General features: G+C 29.6%; 2 protein-coding genes across 2 annotated transcripts; both read right to left on the bottom strand.

Moving 5' to 3' along the window:
• Positions 1-3,165: 3,165 nt before the first annotated feature.
• On the bottom strand, positions 3,166-11,913 carry LOC114174901 (protein BONZAI 1-like). The gene is made up of 16 exons (XM_028059635.2): positions 11,637-11,913; positions 11,489-11,536; positions 10,168-10,316; positions 10,023-10,071; positions 9,194-9,250; positions 8,743-8,928; positions 8,519-8,653; positions 6,591-6,652; positions 6,389-6,491; positions 6,198-6,312; positions 4,886-4,962; positions 4,673-4,810; positions 4,428-4,592; positions 3,857-3,970; positions 3,664-3,760; positions 3,166-3,573 (listed from the first exon to the last, which is right to left on the bottom strand). Exons 1-16 carry the CDS (start codon positions 11,784-11,786, stop codon positions 3,479-3,481), a joined length of 1,740 nt encoding a protein of 579 aa, XP_027915436.1. The 5' UTR covers positions 11,787-11,913; the 3' UTR covers positions 3,166-3,478.
• A 4,186-nt stretch (positions 11,914-16,099) lies between these two features.
• LOC114179634 (uncharacterized) lies at positions 16,100-18,885 on the bottom strand. Its single transcript, XM_028066048.2, has 7 exons — positions 18,649-18,885; positions 18,068-18,404; positions 17,825-17,981; positions 17,458-17,502; positions 17,149-17,317; positions 16,630-17,003; positions 16,100-16,551 (listed from the first exon to the last, which is right to left on the bottom strand). The coding sequence occupies exons 1-7, from the start codon at positions 18,796-18,798 to the stop codon at positions 16,233-16,235; spliced, it is 1,551 nt and encodes a 516-aa protein (XP_027921849.1). The 5' UTR covers positions 18,799-18,885; the 3' UTR covers positions 16,100-16,232.
• Between the last annotated feature and the right edge of the window lie 2,229 nt (positions 18,886-21,114).

The following is a 21,114-nucleotide window of genomic DNA, read 5'->3' as shown; positions in this document are numbered from 1 at the left end:
GATGAAATTGAAATTGATTTTAATTTCTTTAAATGTGTCAAAAAGTCTAGTTTTTGACTTCAAACTCAAACCATATCATAACACCATTGTGTTTAACTTAACTTAAGCTAAAGCTTGAATGTGGATAATTAATAAAAATGCGAATGTGAGGTCCTCATTCTCAAATTGATACTTATATTCAATTTTATGCATTAAATCAATATATACTAGTCTCACCTTGATTTTACATGCATACATTTTCTACTCATATCACTTTATGTCATCTTTGGATTAAGTTAACAAGCCTAGGAGTGTTATAATAAAGAATTTGAAAAACATCATGTCTTTTTGGTAGTTGTTTGTATGTTTTTTTGTGTGAATGGATATCTTTTGGTATGTTTTTCTTTTGTTTTGTCTTTCATTTGTATTTCCATACCTATGTTTTATAAATGTATAAAAGTTGGAGTGCTTCTAATATTGTTTTAATTTTTATATTCTTTATTATTGATAAAATAAAATAAAGCCATAATATTATATATATTAAAGCTAAAATATTTCGAATGTGTTTTTTTTCCCTTTTGTTTAATTCCATTAATGTTTATCACTTTTTGTCACACCTCACACTAATGTCTACTCCTCTTTTCAATGTTTGAAACTAAAAACTGATAACAATCCACATTTATAACTAAAAACAACAATGCATCAACCCATTTTTAAACACAAGTTCGAAAGTCAAAACCAGTTTTATCATCTCATTAACATCGATCACGTGATGAAACAACGTAAGTCAAAACTATATCAATTATGTCGTTCCATTGTTTGACATATTGCTAACGATTCCTAAACTCCTACTCTCAATTATTTAATTGTAGATGTCCTAAAACATGGCAACTTAGAGTGCAAGTTCAAAAAAATATTAAAGTAAAATATATGATTATATGAAAATTTGAGCATGTATAATTCATTTGCGATATAAAACTTAAGAAAAAAAGTTGTTTTTTTACTATATGTAATTTCAAATTGATAAATTAATTCTTAAATTAAGAAAATGTGATAATAAAAACATACTAATAAATATTAAATGTAAATATAAAAACAATTCAACTATATATTTTTAAAAGAGGAAAAAGTAATTCGTCAATATAAGAATGCAATAATCAAAATCAAATTTGACAAAATATATAACACACCTTTTCCACAGATAAATTATAAATTAGTGTGGATTTGGAATATTAAAACTGATAGTAAGGCCGCATAATTACATGTGATTAGGTTTATTTTATTAATTGTGATAAGGATCGATTTAGTTTTATTATGTACATAATTGATATTCATTTTTCTTACCAATCTAATAAGAAAATTACCACAATTTAAATTAGTAAAAGAAAATAGTTTAAAACATTACTCCAAATTGAAACAACAATCATCGTTATTATTGAAAAAATAACATTTAAAACATTACTTAAATGTGAGTTAGACAAAGAAAAACAAACTATTAAAATATAAAAAATTAAAAGAGATTTTACTAAGACAAAATATATTTTAGTAATGGTGCTAATCAATATTAACTTGTTATATTTCTTTTATAACGGATTATTTTTGTGCATATTTGTAAGAAAAAGATTTATCCACGTTTCTATAAATAAAGGAAGTAAAATTTGGTTAAAATAAACTTATGCTATAATTGGAGTTAGTTAACCAATGTGAGGTCATATTGCTTTTTACAAAATCAAATATGGCTACGTTTCGGAAACGAACTAATAGAGGATAACTTTTATAGAAAAGAACTAATAGAGGATAACTTTTATAGAAAAAGCAACCATAATTCTCTTAGTTTTTAGTTTTATAATTTATTTTTCTTTTAATATACATTCTTTTTTCTTTCTTTACTAAATCAAATAGTTTTTACGTATCTCATTTGATTATTTTTATTTTTCTTTAACATTTTTATTTATTATTATTTTTTTACATAAAAATATTTAACTCTTAATTTTATGTGTTTAATTGCATAAACCCTTCATTTAATAGGTAATATGCAAAAAAAAAAAAACTTATTTATTTTCTTTGATACTTAATTTTTGTTTTAAATATGCAAAATATTTTCCATCTTATAATATCCTTAATTATAAATTGATTTTTCTTTGTATAATTTTGTTCAATGGTGTATCAAATTGTGTCTATGATACATATTCGACCAGTTTTAATGTTTTTTAACATTTTTATTTATTGTTTATTTTTATCATGTAGAAAACTGATTAGATGATTTTTATATAATTATTTTTATTTTTAACTCTTTCTCATCAATGTAATTTTATCATTGCAATTGTATAAAGACGATTCATTTATTGTAGTATAATGATTTAATATCATTGTCATAAATTTGTTTATCATCATCTAACATAGATTGAAGTTCAACAAATGAGATATCAGTGTTAAGTTTAAATTGTTATTAGTTTAATCCTTATCCTTTATACAATTTCATTCGAGGTGTATTATAAAAGTTATTAATGTATAAAAAAATATTTCATTATAATTTAGAAAAAAAGAAAGAGACATTTAAAATATTTTAAAATTTGAATATGTGTTTTCTTTTTATAATTTTTAAAAAATATTTTTTAACTTTATAATCCTTTTTGTCATACTATGTAAAATTAATAAATATTTTGTTGTGATAAAATTTTATTTATATATAATTGTGTAATACTTCATGTAATTTTTTCACTTTTATCTAATTTTATTTAATATTCTAATTTAAAATTTATACAATTATAATATTTTTTTTAAAATAATTGGCACTAAAAAAATGAAAATATGTCCATTTTATATTTAATTTGATTATATCATATTTTCTTTACTATAATTTTTTTATAAAGGTTAATTAATTAATATTAAAACACTAAAAAGAATATATACAAATATACCCTATACTCGGACAAAAACTTCAAACTAAAACCACGGGTATGAGATAGAGAATTCAATACATTTAGATGAATATGGTCACCACCGTTTTGTTGTAGGCATCCCTTTAGGAGTGTATCTTTTCCCAATAACAAGAACTGCAATCTTGAAGATGAAAGGTGCATCCTAGATCTAATTCTTACAGAGGATAGTTTACATAACATAACCTAGAAGGCTCGTCAACAATGAGTAAAGTAAACTCACTTTCTATTTCTTACTACCTCCATATTTTTAAATTCGTTCATTAAAAAATAAATATATTTAATATGCTTCGAACATATAATGAGAAATTTGAGTTACTCTCTGTACAAGAGTAGATTTTTTGGGAGCCGAATTAACCCGAAAAGGCCCCCAAAAACATGAAAGGATGGAACACTGTCGAACTCATCTTCACACGTTAATCAACATTAACAATTAGAACAAAGCATGAGTTCTCTGCCCTTGAGCCCTTTTTTCGATTGAAGATACCGAAAATGGAACGGCGTGGAAATTGCACAATATCAATGAATAGAAAATTTGTAAATGTACAGACTTTACATTACTAGACACTCGGTTGGATACTTCTGCTCCGCACGTAAGTTAAAAATTGAGTAGGTAATTCAGCTAGAAGTGCTTGAACTACTGAAATTTCTCCACCTGCAGTAGGGAAGAAGTTTGCAAGAGATTGCTAAGTTCGACACCATTTGTGAAAAAGTAGTCATGATTTGCAAACAAACTGATACCTACTTTGAACGTCACGAAATGGAACAAACTGGACTATATCACGTGAAGCAACGCGACCAGATGAATTTTCAAGCCTTTCTCCTTTGTCCGCATCTAAAATCTGAGACATTCAACAAAACTACATAAAGCTCTGCAGTGGCATACCAGACACAGCTCAAACTGTTATAAAGTGCTACATGTTATATAGTGTATATACCTCCATTTCTTTGAAATCAGCTCCTCCAACACCAACAATAAGGATTGATAATGGTAGATCCGATGCTTTAACGAGAGCATCTTTTGTTTCTTGGAGATCTGTCACTACTCCATCCTGGAAGGTTATTAAATAAATTTCAGTACAGGCATTAGAAAAGGCTAGTTGACGGAAAAATCTGGAAATGTAAAAGGTTCTCAGGAGGCAAATTTTCTCGGTGTGCGGAACGCGAATATTGGTATGCCTCAGCTATTAACACAAAGGAAAATTATATTTTAACCCTCTTTTTTTAACCCACTTTTAACCAATTACTTTAAGTTTTTTGACCCACTTTGTACTAGGAAAAAAATACGATGTGGGTCACAGTGGAATCGACATTCCCTGTGCAGTGATTAAGTTTTTAAAATGTGAAGTGCCTCGTGAACTTAATTACGAGTTAATGCACCCTTTCTCAGTTTACACAATTTCTCACTCTCATGAGTGGAATCGCCATTCCACCTACCAAAAATTATAACTAATACATTTTCACAGACAAAAAGCAATAGTAATGAAAACTGCATATTCCAACTCTTACTGTGATGATTAACAAGACAAAGTACTTTCTTCCGCCATTTGCTAAAGATTGGCTGGCAATCATTGCAGCATTGCTTATGACAGGTCCAAAAAGAGTTGGTCCTGCAAGAGAAACGTTAAGCAGGGCACTTGTGTATGCCTTCATGATTCCTTGGATGCCTTCCACCTGCAAAAAGACAGACTTATATTTATTATTAAACTATCTTAATATGAAAACAAAAGCAAGATCAGATTTAACATTTCTACCTCACAATAATGGCTGCTTCCATTCAAATTGAAACAATGGGAGACAGGACCATCAATTGGTCGTGCTCCAAATCCCCATGTCGGAAATCGCTTGTCTGAATCATAATACTGTAAGACCTCCCCGACCTCCGAAATTGCCTGGAAAAGAATATCCGTACAATATGGATCAGTAACATATAAAGTTGTGAATCAAAACCAAGAATCATTCCTCACCCTCTGATATGCATTTGGTCGTCCTGAAGGATCGATATAATGCAAAGAATCTGGGAGGCGTGGATTTCCATTTGAAGCTGGTAAACAAGAGGAGTTAAGTCAATGAAAACACATAGCATCCACCGGCCAGAATATTAGATGAAAGTTTCCCATGTTAGAAATTTTAAAATTGAACCGGTCCTTGAACTAATGAAAGTAGAGGTTCAATTATATAACCATAGTTGAACAAGTAATAATTAAAAAATATGATTTTAATTTCAATACAATATTAAGCAATATTAAACACAAAATAGTATAATATTCATAAATTCGTGATATTGAGAATTAAACTTCTTATAAATTTCATAAAATACAATATTCAAAATTAAACATAAAATAAAATCAAATATGTAAGAAGACCTTTAAACTCAACACCACACAAAGCAAATATAAATAGAAACTAAAAAAATATAAATAATATAACTATCAACTATCAGCTGGATTAAAGTTGTATCAATCATACTAATATTGAGTTTTTTATTAAAATATAAAGCAAACAGATTATGCCTGGTTTTGAACAAGTTCTACCAGTTCTTTACAAGACTGGTTTTCAAGATTCAATAAGCAGGTTTGATGACTGATTCCAGGTTGACAACACAGCTCTACAGACCATACATAAAACTCTGCAGCACATCATTCACATTTTCACACATTTGTGATGACAATAACCTCGAACTCCAGAGGAGGTTTCAGTAAGAGGAGCCTTGGCGTTTCAAGCAAAAGCTTCCAAAAATGTTTTGGTCACATAGTGTCCTTCATGCTTATAAAAGAATTCTATCTCACGTTCTTCAAAATAAATCATCCTATGAACACCTATATGGTACTTATCCTGATCTTAGTACTCTCTGGGTGTTAGGAAGCATGTCTTACGGTAGCATGTTGCAGTCTCAAGGAAGCAAGTTTGACACAAGCTAGAAAGGGTACATTTTCAGGATTTTTAGGATGACACAAGGATTTGTCCTAGTTGATACTCTCACAAGGGAAACCTTGATCGTATGTAATGCCATCACAAGTGTCAACATTTTTTAACTCATTGTCATCACAGGTAACAATACTCCTCTTGTACCAACTCTTATGCAGCAGCTTAATTTAGAGTTTTCTCTCGAGGAATTACGTGATTTGGATAATTTTCTTAGAATTGAAGCTGGTTATCAGCAGTTCAAGTACATTTAGGATATAATCTCTAAGACTATTTTATGCAGACATATATACAGAACATTAATTACGCCACTTGTTACAACCCAGAATATAATTTATCAGACACAATATATACCTGTAAAATCAACAGCCACCATGAAGTTCAATTCAAATCCCCCAGCCAAGTAATCCAAGAAAGAATATTGAACACTTTCAGCATATTTGTCCACGTATAACCGGCCCTTTAACATCTGCATTAGAGTTAAACTTTCAGGAAAATAAAGAGGAAATAGTGATTGAAATGAACTTATTTTAATATAATAAAACCTTGTTATGAGAATTATGACCAGCAGCAGCAGACAAATATAAATTTCCTCCTTGGCCACTGGAATAAAGCTTCTCCAGCTCCATCAAAGATATCTGCACTTTTCTGATAAAACAAGAATAAACAACCCTAATATTCATTTTATCCTGGGAATAGATTTAAGGGACAAAGAACAAACAGCTGAAAAAGTTAACTGTTCATTACCCCATCAAATCATGTTTGCCATTGCTGTTAAAATTATAGCACTCCATTATCAAAGGACTTTCCTGTATACAGTAAAAATGAGAATGAGATAGGCTCCAGTACGACAGCAGCATGTCTATACCAGAGTTCAAAAAAGAACCCCAAATAAAAGATAAAATATGTGATGAAGCAGGGGCAAATTTCCTTATGTTAACAATAAATGGATAATGACCCTTTTTGCAACCATAAGGTTGTAGGACTCGGGCTTGTTGGTCACTTCCCATTCAATATTGGTGGACATCTCAAGCATCGGGCAGCCCTTATGACAACAACGTATGCATGCTTTCAATGGACTTTAGTTGTATACCAGCAGCATACCTTCATTACAAATTAACACTAACTAAAACCCAACACTATATGTAGAGAGAGATATAGAAATTATTTGTGGTCGAATCCCTATGTGCGTTACACATACACACACACATTGTATAGAGATGGGTTCAAGCCCATACATAAAATACATTTAACACTCGCCCGCAATTGAAGCATATAAATCATATGCACAAAGTTCGTTACATATGTAATCAGTTCTAGTATAATGCAATTGTTTTGGTGAAGACATTTGTCAACTGATCACTCAAATTAACAAATTGAATAGTAATGTCTCCACCTAAAATCTTTGCTCTTATGAAGTTACAATCAATCTTGATATGTTTGGTCCTCATATGAAAAATTGGATTTGAGACGATATGAAAGGTGGCTTGATTTTCATAAATGAGAGTCATCGATGTAACCTCCCCAAATCTCAATTCTTTAAGCAATTATTTGAACCAAATAAACTCACCGGTGGCAAAAGCCATAGCTTTGCACTCTACTTCTGCACTATATCATGCCACTCAATTCTACTTCATGTTTTTTAGGAAATCAAGTTTTCACCAATAAAGACACAATATTTGAAAGTGGATCTCCTCTTAGTAGGAGAGTCTGCCCAATCTACATATGAATATCCACAACTTGATTATTTTGTCCATATAACAAACATTTTCTTGGGGTTCCTTTAACGTACTTGAGAATGCAAATGATTGCATTCCAATGTTCTAGACATGAAAATTAAGAAACTGACTTTTCACACCAACTACAAAGGAGATGTTTGGACGATTGATTGTGACGTAGTTCATTTTTCCAACTAGTCTCTTGTATCTTTTAAAAACAGAAAGTGGCTCACCTTGACTTGGTAGAAGTTTAGCATTTGGAGTCATAGGTGTGTCAATGAGCTTGGAATTCATTAGCCAAATCTCCTCTAAAATATCCAATGTATAAGTCCTTTGGAAAATTATAATTCCATTGGAAGATTGTGCTATCTCAATCCTTAAACTTTAGGATTCTTTATCTACTTTATTATACCATACTTGTCTAAGCCATCACAAGGATGAACAATCGGCTCTGATAACACTATTAGGTTTTATATCAAGGGGAGACACCAAAGATTCAGTACTAATGAGTCATGAACAAGTCCATAAGAGACCAGGACACAATTTTCAATCCAAAAATCTTAAGACAATGAGTTTATGGGTCCTTCTAGTTATATACTAGTTATCTTACTATTTTTACCCGATGTCAGACTTGGACCCACCTTGAATCCTAACACTCCACAATATTTTCTTTCTGCTTGTAGCTTAGAATTGTCATTTTCCAAGTTGGTTTTTCGGCCTCCTTCATATTTCCTTACGATGGTCAACTATGTCCATTTTTCCTATTCAAGTGGAGTTTTTCTTCTCCTTTTATTTGACCTTGTCTTTGCGAATTGGAGTTCCCTCGATTGTACTAGATCATAGATGGACTATACTTGACCAAACATATTAGAATGAAGAAGAATATTGAGGATTTCTATATCACATTTGTTTACAGTCCTATTAATATTTAGTAAATGATTCTTCCAAGTTTTATACCTTGCTTCCTATTTGTTGAATATTCAAGAACACTGGCTTCCATACTGGGTTGAGATCATTCTTTATAACTTCGGTTTTGCAAATTGGAATATGACCACCACCTTCCACAACTTTTGAAATCAATAAAAAGGGATCCTGTGGGACACATAAAAAAATTCTTGATTAATAATTGATGTTCCTCATAATGGCTAACAAAAAGTTAAAAAAGACAAACATACACATACACTTCTTGAGAAGAGATCCCTATATTCCAAATCACAACACCTGAGTGTCATCTCTATTGTTGTCTTTGAGCTAACACATTCCTCAGCATACACCAAGAGCTTTCCACAGTTTCGGGACTGGGTAGATGTGGTAAAATCTTCCGAGTGTAAATCTAATGTCATTGATCGATCAAACTTTGTAATTATCTGCATGGCAAAATTTGTTACTGTTGATGGATACATTTGTTTGGGATGCTATTTAACTTCAGAAATCAATAGGACAGCACACTTTTAGTATACATTTCTTGGAACCAAAAGCTTTCAATATGTTTGGTACTTGCCCAATTAACTGGGGAGAAAAACAGCAAAAGCGCAAGATAGAGATTAGTTGTAAAAATATAGCTTTATTGAGTGTGTAATGAGTTTTCCTTTAGTTGCAGATATCCGTAAATAAAAACAGTCTCTACTTTACCTCAGATAATGCACAGGTTGCCTCACCTAGATGTTCCTGCTCTTCTAGCTTAAGCATCTGCATAAGACAGACAAACATTTACAATGTGAACTTCCACCCTCATGCTTTATCAACATGTTATCACATCTAATGAACTAGCAAGTAAAAAGGTCCAGATACATAATTAATACACTTTCAGGGAAAGAACTTGCGAAGAATTTTTGCACAGCCTTGCAAGGAGATTGTGCATGATCAGAACCATTAGAAAAAATGTAAAATCGGGGTTCAGTTGTTATCTCCAGAGATGCACAATGAAGGCTGTGAGGAATCTAATTGTGTAAATAGTAGCAACCAAAAAAAATCTCATCCAATATGCAAAAATTTTACTGCCCTACCAAAATGTTTCAGAACTGTGAATTCACATATCCGTACGGAAAAGGTAGCAGTGCAGCATATAGCATGCAAGTTTTCCCTACAGAATAAAAACCTTGAACTAAAGAAAAGTGAATGTAGGAGTCTCTGAGGTAAAATAATGAAAATGTAACTGATACACCACATCATATAATAAGGCATAAAATACATTTGAAGTCTAAACAGTTGCATGTGAAATCTGAAGTCAGATGACAATAATAGCAATACTTTTATGTAATTTTCTTTAATTAAGTTAACACAAATAAGATTGCAAGATTCTCAGAATCATTGAGCCATTTCTAAGCAAGCAAAAAAAAACTCTCAGAAACAGGAAATGGTAGACTATTATCTAGTTTGATGGCAAAAATATATATTAGAACCATTATCTTACCAAGAAAAGAAGGAAAACTAAAATGTGCATGACATAAAAACACTATACCTTTACACTTGCATTGTGAAACTGAGTATCAACATCATACACACGAAACCTGTTATGAAAGAAATTTTATAAAACAGTTCCTGGTGAAACAGGCAAAATGTTCATGTGCCTTGTTCGAAGTAAAAATATCAACATTTAAACTTACACTAAATCCTGAACAGTCTCAAACTGATAAGTGAGAGTGTGTTTAGTAATCCATTTAGGATTTAATGAATTCAGAACTACTTCTGTCCGGCCAAGTTCCTTCAGGGCACCATTTTTTCCTCTTTCGTAAAGAACCAGCATTGGATCACTCTACAGAGATGAAGGGTCACACAATAATCATGCATTTGATTTATGAGAATATTAGCTATTAAAAGCATGACACTTTACTTAAAGGATCATAATCATTACATCCAAACAGACAATTGAAAATGACCTCGTTGATCCATGTAGTTTGTTTGTTGAATTACTTCAACAAGGTCTAGTTCAATATGCCTTCATCCTTTACAACCATGTAAGGATGCGTTACAGGCATACTTTCTTTTTGTCTGGAACAAAAATAAAGTTTAAGATTTCATTTTTAAGATATTCTGTCTCAGTCTTCATGCTCACTACAAATTATTTTGTCAAAAAAATTCACTTGTTAGTATTCTAGTAAGAGTTAGGGAAACGTTTTTACATCTTCTACATAAGAGAACCAACTTGCATTTAACCTGAATTTTCCTTTTGATATGAAAATTCTGTGGTGCGCACACGAATAAGGCCGATTCCCAAATACTAATTTTTTAACAAAAAGGCATATTTCAAATCTCAGTCTATGATTTTCTCATTCAAGAACGCATCTACTCATATGAATGAGTACACTCCATCACCTCTTTCAGCTAGATTTAGACCCTTCATATGTTTCTCTTTCAAAAAGTAAGTTCTGATGACAGAATGATACGATACAACTAAAACACATGACATTACCCCTTCTCAGAATCCACAACAAAACAAACAAAGTCGCTGCTAGAGATGGCAATTCACCCCCAAAGAGCTACATGCTCCTCCCCTGATTTCTATAACTAAAATCAACTAATTATATCACTACTCTAGAACTTTCTTATTATCAATTTTTACAGTACGTGAATAACGAGGAGCGTGCAAGATAAATAGTTCAGAAACAAAACACGAATAAGCCAGTATGAAACTGAGATTAACATCAGCTAAGTAAGTAAGTAAGTAAATAAATAAATAGCTATAAAAGAAAATTACAAAAACAGATAAAGAAAATAACAATTGTAAAATTACAAAAGCAAAACTACCATCTCCTCACTTAAATCATCTCAATCGTCAATTGAGCATTGGAATTTCCAGAGACTATCCCTAACTGTATCAGAACCTCATTCATTAAAACAAAAACAAAAACAAAAACAAAAAAAAAAAACTGCAATTCAAATGCATTCAAAGAGGTTGAGATTTGTGCAATGGCTAAAATGACAAACCTTGGAGACTATATCCCGATCACGCAAGCCAGAAGCAGAAAACGACAACTGCGAGAGAAAAGCGATTCAAAGAGCTACTCAAGTAGGTGCAAATTGAAGTACAGCGACTTAAGAGTGGCAAGAGAAAGAAGGAATAAAAAGTGAGAACCTCGATCTGAGAGAAGAGACCGTTATAACCGCGAGACCTGAGGAAGTTATCGACGGCGTCGTTGGGACCGCTGGCCGAGTTGAGGTGGTCGGAGGCGGTGCCGCCGACGGCCATTTTGCCGCCGGCGACGTCGGAGCAGCAGTTGCCCATGGACTGAAGTAAACGGGTAGTAGGTGACTGGAAAGACCGAAAAAAAAAGTGGAAATTGAAAGGAATACCGAGAAAAGAAACCTTAAGACCCGGAATATCCTATTATGTATCTACTCTGCACGTTACCAAATTATCTGTTCTTTTTCTTTTTTTCTCTCCTTACTCTTTGTGTACAAATTTATATATAACATTATCTAAATATTGGTGTGTTATTATTTTTTTCAAATTAGTCATATTTTTAACATTAAAAATTGTATTATTGAACATACTTATGATAGTTATACCTTTAAAAATAAAATGTTATCGATAAAACTTGTATATGTTTAAACTACTTTCAAACGAGTTCAAATTTTCTATTAATATTTTTTTACTTTTTTAAATATATAATGTTAATATTTTAAATATTTTTTTAATATATTTTAAAATATCAAAATTAACAATAATCAGTATATCACAATAAAAGAATAATACAAAAATCTTAACAAATAATCTATATTCCTGTCAAAACATCCACATACAACGAAGAAAAAGCTTCTATCAAACTCTTTTAATTACTTTAAACATTTATTTCACTTAGTTAAACTTATATAATAAAATAAATTATCTTTTTTATTTTCATTAAATGTATTGACTAATTTAATGATCACTTTTATTTAATCATATATAAACTTCGCAAATCTTTTGAGATGTCAAAAGTAATTTAAATAAATTAGTAACAATAATCAATTTAACGTTGACTTATGCTAACCTCGAAATAGGTATTTGCAGCTTTTCACCGTCTTTGTGTAATGTACAATTATTAACAATGATTATTTTCTTATGCACATGATTAGACTCCTTCCTGCTCTTATTTCTACCTGCTTATTACAAATTATTTTAAATATTTGTTTCAACAACTTTTAACAAATGAAACAAAAAAAACAATTAATATTTGAATGAAGTTTAGTTGTGTAATATTGTTTGACAAATTTGTTCTTATAAGTAAATGATATGACAGTGTTTATATCATCGTTCTTACATAATTATTGATGGTTAAGAAAAATATATTCTATTAATTATAAACTTAAGTTACTCGCTATTTTTTAACAGTGGTGAAAATAAAAATAAAATAGGATGTTTAAGGGTCTAAATTGTTAAAATAATAAAACCTATTGTATTATTTGTGTCTTTTTTTTCTACCTCTTTATCTTTTATTATGTAAATGAAATAGGTTAAATGTGAAAATTAAAATTATATTTTTTAAATTTAGAACTAATTTAAATTTTTATTTTTATAAAATGTGTGAATTTAATCATTTTAATCAAATTTTATGAAGTTTATTTGTTAAGTTATAAATAAGTATTAGTTAAATCAAGTTTCATTTTATAAAAGTTATTATGTCTCTAAAATATAGATTCTTTCTCCTTCTCTAACATCTTTTTAATTTTTTTTATTTGAAGATCGGATTCAAACGGTGAGGTCTACCTATCTAGCGGATGAGTTTGTTTAATAGAGTAAATTCATATTTTGCTCTCCTTATAGTTTTTTTAAGAAATTTTGATTGTTTGTTGAATTCTTGGAGTTGTATGTGTTGTCTAAGAGCTTTAGATTGATCTTTGTTCAATTATGATTAGGATATAGTTATATCATTGATATGCGTTTTTTTTTTACATATATTATTTTCTTTTTGAATAAGAGTACTTAGAGCATAAGAGATTTTTTAGTCTTGCTCTTTAGTCATGTAAAGGAATTTGGATATTTAAATTTGTTGTGATTGTTGACTAAATTGAATGGTGAATTTCTTATTGATAGTGGTCAAGTTATATATATGACTTGGTTCTTCAATGTGAGTGATGATTCTAAATGATAAAATTGTTATATCAGTAAGTAAAGATAATGATATGTGTCAAGATAAATTAATTCTAATTTTTATTAAAATTTAAAGAATTAAAAATATATTTAATTTAAAGATCTAACATAAAATAATAAATATAAGTATATGCAATTAAAAAAAAGATAAGAATTTTTTTAATTTCTCCGTCTTAATCAAATTGATGTCAATCTAACTGAAATCAAGTTCGAAAGATAATAGGAAAATGAAGCATAATTTTATGAAAAAATTAAAATTTTTAAATTTTACATAAAATTTGAAAACTTTAGATAATCTAATTATTTTCATAAAGTTTTAATAAAATATTTTCAATTCTTTAGAAAAATAAATTGTCCCCCTAAATTTGCCTATCAATCCATTATTTTGAAACTTAACTTTGAATTGATAAAAAAAAAATAGAATACTTAGAAAGATTAAAATAAGATCTCAAGCCACAATCATGCCCAATAATGACCTTTCTCCATGTTTGTCCAAATTACGTTATTACATTATATTACGTGTTAAGCACGACTTCTAGCCGTTTGGCATGAATGAAATTATTTACTACGACGAAAAAATAAGATAAGTATATGGTTTATAAAATAAGATCAAGGATTAGGTTAAATATATTAACAATTTAAGCACAATTTTTTAAGTATGGTAAAATAATAAATCATATACTATAAACTTTGTTATAATTACTTTAAAAATAGATATTGATAAATAAATATTTTTACAGATAGAAATTAAAAATTTAAATATTTTACTTAAACAATATAATAGAAAGTAAAAACATTAAAAGATAAAGAAAAAGACAGTAGAAAGTTATGTATGTTTGCTTATCATTAATGATTTTATTTTAATTAATCATTTTTATAATTGTTATAATAATATGAAAATATTAATAATTAATATATTATTATTAACATTGATTAATTATATAGCGTAAATATATGTCAATATAAATAAAATGTTTACTATATAATTATTATTTTTACGTGATAGTAATAATACGGATATTTAGAAAATATATAGATAATACATAAATATGAATAAAATATTTATGATAAATGAATTATATTTTTATATAATTGCCTTGTATTTTTTTATATTTATGATTAATGTTTTTTTCTTGTTTTTTTTTTCATTTTTTATCTTTGTTAGTTTGTTTTCACGCCTTGAAAGCAGTTAATGACTAAAACACTTTTTGAGTAAGATCCTATGATTAAGTTAGTTCGATTTTCATTATTGTTACTCTCATGGAAAGTGAGTTTAACTCAAGCATTGTACTCACTGAGCTATATTCTTAAAGTGACATGACTTTGATTTTACACTAACGTTAAACTAAACGCGCAATTAATATTTATCCACGACATTCTTAAAAAGTTGCTCCTTTCGCCTTTTGTTTTAATTCATCCACGACATTCTTAAGAAATTGCTAAATAAATTCAACAACATTTGAACATGTTTTTTCTTTTAAGAAAACAATATTCTAACATGTTATTACAAAAATATTAAATATAATTTTAGTCTTTAATTTAAACGCAAAATTGAAATTCATCGTTGTTTGAAATTTTAATATTATTTTGTTTTCAAACTTTATAAATAAATATAATTTTTTTAATTCAATTGCATTAGATTGGTTTGATGTAATCATATGGGTGAATGTTTAAGTTGTTTATACTATTTAATACATTCTAGCTCAAATGTTAATCTTAAAAATCGTTTCACATAAAGATAAAGTTAACATCTCTAATTTAAAAATATTATATTCATTCATTTTAAGAGTTGAAGATCAAAATATATCAAAATTTTGAATGTGATCGAATTGCAATTTTACATCAAAATTGAAAAACTAAAACATATTTATTTAAAAAAAAAATGTTGAAGAAGACTTAATGTTGGGATTGGGACGATGAATAAAGGTGAGCATGGGAACCAAGGTCTAAACTAAAATATAAGTAAAATGTTGTAGTGTTAATTATATAATTATAACTCATATCTTATATCTTATTTACATCATCGATTATTTTGCAGGAAAAAATGGTACAACAAGGTCATCAAAGACATCAACTACAAATATGGTTGTCCCTAAAACAACAAAAAGAGTAAATGTTGATGACCAACATGCTCCTAAAATCATTTTTAATAAAAATGTTGATTATATAAATATGTTCAATATTTTGTATATAGTTATTTAAGTTATTTATATTATATTTTAAAATAATATCAACATTTTGATTATGTTAATTAATTTTAAAATGTTAATTATCTTTCTCTCATATATTTTTTTATGTCATCGTCATCATTATTATTATTATCCAATAAAAGAAGAAAATACGAATTAAGGATTGCCGCTTTTCCTATTTTTTTTAATCATTTTTTCCATATATTTCACTTTCCTCTCTCAAAAGAAAAACATGAATGAGAGAAAAGGTGCATGCATGTCTTCGGAGAAGGAACATGCATACACTGCAATGTTTCCCTTAAAGCACAACACCACACATCACCCGTACTATAACCGAATCACACTGTTCAACAAATATTGAACACAATCTAACGAAGCTCAAGCATCATGATTTATTTATTCACGTGTCCTACACAATTTTGTGTAAGCCAATGTGGAGATCAGATGATATGGAAAGGAGTAAGGGAAGAGAGCGAAGCCACATGGCTCTGAAGACTCGTTTCTGATGAGCTTCTATAGATTGGGAAGGTTTGTGACCATTATATCTTATGTCAAATATGTGAATCATAGGATCAGCTGAACCAGATGTTATGTAAACTCCATTTGGGGACCAATCTTGGTTTATCAGAGCTGACTGAGACTCGCTGCTTTCTTGCTTCCATCCAAAACCATGAACTTCTGACCTTCTTGATCTCATGTCAAATAATCGAAGCTGTCTCTCAGGAGTCCTAAATTTATGTTTTACAACGTCAGTACATTGAGATGTCAAAGTTCATAATGATTCGTTAAAGACAGATGAAACTTACCCGGTTTGAACCATGAATAGATTAAAGTCACAGGGATTTGGCAGAACACTCAAACATTTACTGTCAACTTGGTGCATGAAATCTTTTCTTCCGACATTAGCATCGTACCCCAAGATTCTCTTGTCTTTGCCAACAGACAGCACAAGTTGCTTCTGCTGCATACCAGATACTCCCATGACGGCTGAAGAGTGAAGATTCCTGTGCAATGCTTCTGGCTTCCATTTGTTATGGCCATTCTCACGCCACAATACGACAGCATGGTCTGTTCCTCCGGTTACAAAACTGGTATTCTCCTCCCAAGGCAGAAAAGCAATGCTATTTATGACACCCGTCACGTGAGGTTTGTCCTCTAAGAAACTTACATGGTTCGCTCTCTGTCAATTACATCCATGCTTTGCATAACATCAACAATCTCTATGAAAACAAAATTCTAAATTCATATTTCTAAACTAAGTTACTGGGTTATGTCCTATACGGTAACAGTACAGAACAACTAAATAGAGAATCCAAATTTCTTACCCCGTCAGTTTTTACTCTACCGAAATCCGTAACTGATATTTGAGAGTCTCGACCATCAGCACTATATACCGAGAGCAAGGTGTTTCCGTCTGGGTGCCAAACTATGTCTTCTGGCCATCTCTGCTGTGGGGATATACAATTTGTACTTCGGAGAAGACAAGCTCCAGACCTACAAAATTCCGACAAAACTTCATATATAGAATGGAACAATACAAGATTATTTGATTTGTATAGTCGACAACTATGTAGCTATAACAATACAAGAACAATTTTAAAACAAAAAGGCTCAAAAGAAAAACGAAGACATACTGTGACGAATGAATTTCCCACAAGTTGACCACTCCATCCAAAGCACTGCAATCATTCACAAAAAAAAAAGAAGCAAGCATCAAATTATGTAACAGACTTGTTTTTACCAAGAAAAATGTTAAACAGATGATAAAGAAATGACAAAAAGTTATGATTCCATTAAGGAGCTCTATACAAACTTTTAAGAGATAAAAAAATAGGAAGAAAAAAATAAATTGACTTCTCTATTAACTAGAGAACTTCTACATGTCAATTTCATTTCTTTCTCTCTTAACATATCACATAGTAGTTTCATTAAATGAAAAAACCATAATCAAATGAAAAACATGTGCAAAATGCTTTCACGAAGAATGATATTATTTTAAACCTGGTGACAAATTGGTGATCATTTACAGGACACACAGCAATACATCGCACTCTCCTCTTGTGTTGACTAGAGAAGTGATTGCTTGCTTGATAAAGCACTGATTCTGGTGAAGAACTTTTACATATCAACGGTATCACTTCCTCAGCCTCTTTCTGTTCTGAAAAGAAAATGAATTACATGCCAAAGTGAGCCTAGTTATCGATACAAGTAACCAAATTTACACCAAAACAACAATTAAGTTACCAAAAAACCTCCTTTTGCATCCTCTGCCTTGGACTTCAATGCTTTCCTGTTCAGCAGGGATTCTCTGAGTGTTATCAGACTTTACCGTTGACCTAGCAAAAGAAGAAGGTGCCAACGGTACTGAATGCGAAAATTTTGAACCCACACGAACAAGGCGTAACTTAGACCGAAGGTGGTTTTTGGAAGAACCGTCACTTTTATGAAAAGAACCGATTTTTGATTCACGTTCTATCTTCACATGTTCAGTGTCAACAAGTGATGAACTTGCACCAGTTAGACCTCGTAAACGAGCCAATTTTGATTTAGATTCCAACAAACTCTTCTCTGCTTCCTCAAGCTGCAAATAGTATCCAAACATACAATCATTTCAAGGTTTTCCAAACAAAGATTCAACCTTTTTTGGATTTTCTTTGAATAAACAACACCCCAAACAAGTTCAGGTCACTTTCCTCCATCAAACAACTCACAAGACACTTCTTTCACGTAAAACTTGTCTGTGTCTGACTCTCTTCATTAAAAGAAAATCTTTTTTTAACAAACTCTTGAAATTCAGCTTAACAACATCATGGGTACCAACGAACCTGGGAGGTGTAATAAGAGATACAATAAGAGATATGTTTGACGTCACGGGTACGGTGTTCGATGAGAGCCAGCAATGTTTCTTCGTGTTCTTGCCTGCTACTGGCGACGCCGTTTTGGTGGTGTTCCGTTGGGTTGGGATGGAGTCCCATTTTGCAGTGGAAGTGGTGACTGTTCTTCTTCCTTGGCTTCAAAATTTGATAGAAACCAAGTGGCGGAGAAGACGCTGATTGATTAGTTGTGTTATTAAGGTGTGTTTACTGATATATTAATTAGGGGAAGTAACCGCCAACTACGAGACATGTGCAAAATGAAAGGTGTATTAACTGATAATTAGGGGAGGTAATAGGTCACTACGAGACATGTGCAAGATAATGATAAATTTGTTTTTGCTTTTCTGTAAAAAGAAAATAAGTGTATCCAATAATTTTTTAAATTTAGTAATATCTGAGTTCTATAATGCTGTAGTTAATGTATTTAATGTATGTATGAAAGTTACATAGGTTTTAAATTTTAATAAAGGATTATTAAAGTGATATAAAAAGGTCAAAATAAGGGCATCCTAACCGGTGTTCTAAAGATAATGTTTAAGGTGTAGTTAGTGAATATTAAATTTTGTAAGAGTTTATAAATAACTATAATATTAAATTATAATATTAAGTGAATCATAATTTTAATAATTATGAATATACTTTTATTTTATTTAGATGGCAAAAATATCAATAAATGTTATTTAATTTTGTAATTGATAATTTATTTGATAAAAAAGATTAAATAGTAATTAAATAATAAAAGAACTGTATTTTAATATTGTTAAAAATTAAAATATAATTAAACACACAAAAAATTAAATTAAAAAAAAATAAAATACTATTTGTTTTTTAACAAAGATATAATTAACATAATATTGTATGTTTTAAAAGAACAAACTATTTTATTTTCTCTGTCAATTTTTGTATAGTTTATTTATATTTTAATTGTTAACAATATTAAAATATAATTATTGTATTATTTAATTATTATTTTTTATCTAATAAATTATCAATTATAAAATATATAACATTTATGAATTTTTGTTTTCTAAATAAAATAAAAGTACACTAATAAATATTAAAGTTATGATTTATTTAATATTATAGTTATTTATAAATTTTTACAAAATTCAATATTCATTAACTACGTCTTAAACGGTGTTCTTCGGACATTTTCTCCTAAAAAATAATAATAGTTTTAGGTTTTTTCGTTTTAGTTGTTTTAATCTAAGAAAATTGAAGTGATTTAAAAAAAAAATGGAGTATTATATACAACAAACTTGAAGGAATTCCTCTTTAGTTGCATGCATAGCTACTTTTGTTTCTTCTCTTTCTGTTTTTTTTTTGTAAGTAGCATAAAATCAAACTCTCATTTTCTTTAGAATACTAATCTAGAGTTTAGTTAAGAACAAGTTCCGGCATTAGTTTCTGAAATGGTATTGCCCTTTAAAAATCGTTTTGGAAGGTTGAAAAAAATATACATTTAAAATATTTTTTTATTTCCACTTACAAAAATTCAAGGCAGAGTAAAATCTATCTTTATTCCAAATTTTATATTAGATTGTGAGCGAATGAGTGATTTTAATAGTAAACGTGTAGTAGTATGTAAAAAATTGAAAAATTAAGTGGTATTCTAATTCAATTTGATTGAATAAATAAGGTTTGATTTTAGTGTTTTTATTTTGACCTTTGTTGGAATTGTTTGTGATGCTTTTATTAAATGTGTGAAATTTAGTTATATGTTCAAAAGGTTGACTTAAAGGAGATGTTAGATTGTGTTTCTTTATTAAAAAAAAAAATGCTTTAGTAAGTATAATTCTACCTTGGATTGATATTTTTTATAAAGTTATGTAAAATGTGAATTGTGGTTACATAATGTTTTCTACATTTAAGCACGAGTAAAAATAAAATAAAATTTTCTCTTCTTTAGATATAAATTCTCCCATTTGAATCTTGGAATTAGAGTTGATTTTTTTGTAACACTTTAAATATACTTTTCTAATTATATTTTAATTGAGAAACAACCTCTTACGATCTGCGAAGGAATATTGTGAAATAGGTGTAGTCTACCAAAACTTAGACCAATCTAAAATACCCATAACTGTTTGAAAGAATGTTTGAAAGTGTGGTATCATTTCTCAACGCATCATTGTCGATGGTGGCCTTTGTTATTTTATTCACAAGTTAGAATATTTAATTCCTCTTTGTTTAGAATTTGATCTGCAAATCCATGAATAGAAAATATTAAAACTGTCCCAAACCTTACGAGGAAAGAAATTTTTTTTTTTAAGTAAAAATATTTTTGAATCTTTATGATTACTTTCGAAAAAAGAAAACTATTCTTTTTCTTTATCTTCAAACAAAGAATAAGTGCGAACTGAGTTAGCACTATTGACGGCTGAGAAACAAAAAAGTGGTTGGCGGAATTTGGTATGG

Source organism: Vigna unguiculata, chromosome 3, assembly GCF_037176805.1.
Source record: "Vigna unguiculata cultivar grain cowpea cultivar isolate G323 ecotype 2 chromosome 3, ASM3717680v1, whole genome shotgun sequence".
Classification (NCBI taxonomy): Eukaryota; Viridiplantae; Streptophyta; class Magnoliopsida; order Fabales; family Fabaceae; genus Vigna; species Vigna unguiculata.
Note: the sequence above shows the minus strand (reverse complement) of the source record. Positions and strands in the feature narration are given on the sequence as shown.